The 5,466-nt window shown below is 43.3% G+C and overlaps 1 protein-coding gene across 1 annotated transcript; it reads left to right on the top strand.

Moving 5' to 3' along the window:
* The first annotated feature begins 2,175 nt into the window (after window positions 1–2,175).
* Window positions 2,176–3,320, top strand: LOC134182721 (uncharacterized). Its single transcript, XM_062650154.1, has 3 exons — window positions 2,176–2,374; window positions 2,622–2,912; window positions 2,980–3,320. Exons 1-3 carry the CDS (start codon window positions 2,270–2,272, stop codon window positions 3,238–3,240), a joined length of 657 nt encoding a protein of 218 aa, XP_062506138.1. The 5' UTR covers window positions 2,176–2,269; the 3' UTR covers window positions 3,241–3,320.
* The last annotated feature ends 2,146 nt before the right edge of the window (window positions 3,321–5,466 follow it).

Raw genomic sequence — 5,466 nt, 5'->3', positions numbered from 1 at the left:
AGATTCTCTGTAGTAGATAAAATATAATTATGTAGTAATGCAGTCTCCCCAGTCCCATACAGCTGTGTAGTAGCGACATGCGGTAATCTGCGGTAATCTCATATTGATGCCGTCTCATATTGCGGTCTCATCGCATGGTCTCATCGCATGGTCTCATCGCATGGTCTCATCGCATGGTCTCATCGCATGGTCTCATCGCATGGTCTCATCGCATGGTCTCATCGCATGGTCTCATCGCATGGTCTCATCGCATGGTCTCATCGCATGGTCTCATCGCATGGTCTCATCGCATGGTCTCATCGCATGGTCTCATCGCCTCATCTCATTGTCTTATCGCCTCATCTCATTGTCTCATCGCCTCATCTCATTGTCTAATTTTGACACAAATGGCACGCCATACTATGGCGTCATACGTTCGCATGCGCATTGTTCCGTAGAGTGTACCAAGCAGATCATGTAGTTCACTAGAAGAGGACTGAGACTGAGGAGACCGAAAACTAACAGTCATTCCCTCATACAAGGGTAAGAACCTGAGATTCAGATGCAAGCCTAAGCTAGCGCGGAATGAGAATGCCGTAAGCGCTTTCAAATGGTCAAGGTGACGTACGTTGTACATGCATTGGTAATCAGAGTTGACACTACTCTATCGGTCCGTAGACCTAGACCCAGGAAGTTTATACGGTACGCGCAGCTAGGACTCGACTCACAGGCTAGAAGTTACGTGATGACGATGAGGTGACCTACCAGACTATATAGACTACCAGACTCACCAGACCCAGGAAGTTTCGCAGTTTATGATCACGACGTGAAACTTAGATGATGCTGCGCCAATACAACGCACGTTACCTTGACTATTGACGCATTCCGCGCTAGCTTGCCAACTGAATCTGAAGCTCTTATCCTTGTATGAGAGAATGACTGCTACTTTTCGATCTCCTCAGTAAACTACATGATCTGCTAGGTACACTCTACGGAACAATGCGCATGCAAACGTCTGACGTCTCAACTTCACGGAGTGTCGAGTGACATCACAGACGCGTGCGGGCACCGCCCCCTCTCCGCTCCTCGCGCGCGCGTTAGGAGGGGCTGTGCAAGAGACTAGTAGTGAACCTTTGGATCCGCTCCTGAATACTATACAAGTGTGCTGTAAAATTTAAAATATTGACAGGAATGTTCGGTGTGTGTGTGTGTGTGTGTGTGTGTGTGTGTGTGTGTGTGTGTGTGTGTGTGTGTGTGTGTGTGTGTGTGTGTGTGTGTGTGTGTGTGTGTGTCTGTGTCTGTGTCTGTGTGTGTGTGTGTGTGTGTGTGTGTGTGTGTGTGTGTGTGTGTGTGTGTGTGTGTGTGTGTGTGTGTGTGTGTGTGTGTGTGTGTGTGTGTGTGTTGTGCGACGTCGACCGTGCGTGCCTGACTGTCTCTCTGTCTGCAAAAAATAATCTGGCGCACAAACAATCTTGCATTTACTGTATTTTCAGTGATGCTCAATTTGAGCGCCATAGCGACAGGTGCCAACTTCTGTTATTTTTTCATATTTTCCGATAGCTGACGCTAGGACCTTCAATTGGGAAGTCCCATCTGCTAGGGTTTCACTTGCACTTCTAAAAGACCACACCTACTAATTAGGGAGACCACGGTCTCGTAGGGTTGCATGCTTAGCGGTGTCATACTGGTTGCATGACGCTAGAGAACAAAACTAAACTTTTCTGAGAGCAAGCTATAGACTGCAAATTGTAGAGTTGTTTCAGTTACAATTATTTAGTCCTATTTCTGGAATACAGGGAGAGGCCTGTGAAACCACGGAAGTGCCTGAAGGTTTGACGTACACGGCATGCGTATAGAGCGACCACAAGGTATCGAGTTTCTCCTGCAACGGTTTGCTAGCAGCTAGACGCGCTGCCTAAACAACAGACAACGTTTATTGTGTTGGTTGTGTCCAATTTCTAAGTCTAAATTTACATTTAAAAGCGAGATAAAACGATCGGCGTCCTTGCTTTGCAACAAGAAACTTCCGGTCTAACAGTAAGGTCAAAGGTTCTCTTCCACAATCTGCGAATCTAACCTAGTCCAGCGAAATGATGCGGAGTGTCCGTAGGCTAGTGTCACATTCTTACTCACCTACACAGCGAACCTCATCGAACTTTCCATGTATCCTCCTGCCGGTTCCTGACTCTACGAATGCTATATAAGCGTCGTCTTCGCGTCTCTGTTCATCAGCTACTATTGGTCAAAGCAAGAATAGTTGGTATTTCAACGTCGAACTGTAACAATTCGGATGGCAGAATCAAACAACTGTAGTTTAGTCTGCTGGAGAAATTTTCTTATCATTTTGATTTTATTGTTCAGTTTTGGATTCGTTCAAAGAGGACATGGATGTGTAGTAAGAATGATCTCGTACTTAGCGCTTTCATTAATTCACACACACACACACACACACACACACACACACACACACACACACACACACACACACACACACACACACACACACACACACACACACACACACAACTGTCACATGCTAATTATTATGCTATATTTCCAATGTCTACAAATTTTGTTTCTCATCCACTTAACCTTCGCTCTGGAAAATTGTTTTAAAAATTATTATTTAATTTAATTAACAGAGCAAAAAGATGATCTGTGGCCAACGTTACAAGGCATTGATGGCCAATTCATCGTCAAATATTGATAGAGCGCTCGCGATCGAACACGACAACGATTCTCTTTCTCTAAAGAATACCACGAGACACCCAATCACATTAAAATCTCTATTCACTGATGTCGAACTCGCTGATGACGATGTCAATGCTGACGATGGCAATGTTTGCGGTAAAAAGCACGAAAAATGCAAGTTCTGGAAAACACTTGCAGGAAAATACTTATCTTTTGGAAAAAACAAACAACTTTATATATCTGTAAGTAAATTGAACTTCATGGTTTGTTGACATCAATACAGTGGTCTTAATCAATTTTTGTTTACAGAGTAAGAAATCGACAAAGTTTTTGTATAAAAGAATCAATAATGGCGGTTCTTCAAATATGGAAACGTTTTATCTTTGTGCAATCTATCATAACGTAAAGTATCTTGTGTCTCCATCAGAAGACGTGCCTAGCGTAAAACTACAAGGTGAATGTAAACTACCAAAACAACTCAAAAGGACGAAAAAATACCAATTTGTAGCTGTCTATTTTAATGTTTCTGATTATCGCTTTAGTGATGAAATAGACGCGTTTTGTCGGTAATTTTTATTTTTTATTAATGTTTGATAGTAATGTTTCTGTAGTGCAATCATTTGAAATGCAAACAGTTCAATAGTGTCTATAGAACGTCACGTCAAGACGTTTGTCAGTACGACATCAGTCTAGAGGTTCTCGCTAGTTCTTCTGATCATGCATGTGACTGTAACTTTCTATGGTTGACGTAAATCAACCTGAACTCTTCCTAATTTAGGTCTGTAACTTCTAATCTCAACAGTGAAATCGTGAAAGCATGTTATAGATATCCGCTTCGCGCTTTCTGCCTCCCGCTTTCGTGGCGTAAAACGGGAAACTATTTGGCATGGCGTATAGCAACAGTGTCGTACCCAGTATACCCAGGCATGTTTCCAGGTTGCCGGAAACCCCAAGAGGCGAGAGCCACCGTTACTGTTAGCGCGAGTGCTGAAGGTACCTTTTCAGAGCTGTGGTTTAACTAGGTTACTTAAAGGATTGTTAGATTATTGATGCTATGAGATAGCAACAGGCTTGAATCAGGACTCATAGGTGAATGGTAACGAATCCTTATTATATCATTCATATTAATTTGTCTTGTTGATATTTATATTTTAAAACTTCACCCACAAAATCCTGGGTACTGTACGCGCCTTGACAAGTAACGATTACGGACTATTTTATCTAGCCTCGTCCACAGTCTCACGTGAGCCTGGCAGTGTCCGGTTCCCGTATAACGTTTTCAGCTTCCCGTTAGTCTGAACTCACCGCGCCTACTTTCACACACTTAGTTCACTAAATGTCACCCCACATCATAGCCCTGGCACCCCACGTAATTAAATACTACTACTGTACGTCACAAACTCAATTAGCTTATATCTATCTAATGTGTGACCCAGCAGATTGTGTATCAGTCCCAAGCCTCCAAAACAGGTGAGTGATTCACCAAGTTCACGCTCTCCAAATCTCATGACGACTTCAGCATGTGCAATGGTGAGTGTATTCCTACTTATTGTCCTACTTGTGTAGACTGGCGAGCCTGCCAAGTCTAGTTACAGCGATTCCGACTTGGGGTGTAGTTCACTCGTTGTTTCGTCGCACATCCGCTATCTGCACGGCCTTTGCTAGTGCGCAGACTCTACTGTAAAGACCAGTAGAGCGCGCAATGGCAACGAGAGACACACATTGACGTGGAATTGCAGTCTGCTCTTCGTGTTTTCAATTATGATGACTTTTGTGGAGGTAAACTTGAATTCTCCAGGGCCATCCTACGGGGAAAAGACATCATTGTCCTCACAAACAACGAGCAGATAGCGGATGTGCGACGAAACAACGAGTGAACTACACGCAAAGTCCAGATCGCTGTAACTAGACTTGACAGGCTCTCCAGTCTACACGAGTAGGACAATAAGTAGGAATACAGTCACCTTTCCACATGCTGAAGTGGTCTCGAGATTTGGAGAATGTGAACTTGGTGAATCACACATCGTGGAGAATCACCATGCGCTGTTTGGAGGCTTGGGCGAGATACACAATCTGCTGGGTCACATATTACATAGATCTAAGCTAATTGAGTTAGTGGTGTAGTAGTAATTTAGTCACGTGAGGTACCAAGGCTATGACGTGGAGTGACACGTAGTGAAGCAAGTGTGTGAAAGTAGGCGCGGTGAGTCCAGACTCACGGAAGGCTGAAAATGCTAGACGGGAACCGGACACTGCCCTGCTCACGTGAGTCTGGGGACGCGGCTAATTTTATCGGTTTTACGGACTTTGTATAGTCACGCGACTTTGTGTGCGATATTAGATAGATTTTACAAGTAGTACACACACACGCACACACACACACACACACACACACACACACACACACACACACGTGCGCTAAACTTTTAACTATGGAAGCAATGGTGTAAATACAGCTGCAGTTACTATTGTACAGTATTATGTGTACACAAGTTTAGGATGTCGTAATCATGCGCTCATATATAGATCGACTTATAAAGTAAAACATATAGAGCTCTATCTAGATTATAGTAGATACCTTCACTATGTCCAGGACAGAACCTTACCGAAACGTGCTAAAAGCTCAAATATACAATGTTAATTAATCTAGGCAAGCCTAAACAATTACGAAACATGATAACTAGATACGTCTAGCATTCAAACCTATCTAGAGCGTAAACCTAAATTTTTGTCCACTGACAGTTGTTTCAGTTATAAAGTCTAGATAGCCTGCAGTTCTGGAACTGATAATAGATA

The sequence above is a fragment of the Corticium candelabrum genome, chromosome 7, assembly GCF_963422355.1.
Source record: "Corticium candelabrum chromosome 7, ooCorCand1.1, whole genome shotgun sequence".
NCBI lineage: Eukaryota > Metazoa > Porifera > Homoscleromorpha > Homosclerophorida > Plakinidae > Corticium > Corticium candelabrum.
The sequence above is the reverse complement of the archived record's forward strand: the minus strand, read 5'-3'. Positions and strand labels throughout refer to the sequence as shown.

What these genes read in the sequence shown, in the direction of transcription:
- LOC134182721 (XM_062650154.1), top strand. Translation starts at nt 2,270, where the DNA reads ATGGCAGAATCAAACAACTGTAGTTTAGTCTGCTGGAGAAATTTTCTT. An exon ending in AAAGAGGACATGGATGTGTA is followed by an intron (nt 2,375 to 2,621) that starts GTAAGAATGATC and finishes TTTAATTAACAG; the next exon opens with AGCAAAAAGATGATCTGTGG. An exon ending in ACAAACAACTTTATATATCT is followed by an intron (nt 2,913 to 2,979) that starts GTAAGTAAATTG and finishes TTTTGTTTACAG; the next exon opens with AGTAAGAAATCGACAAAGTT.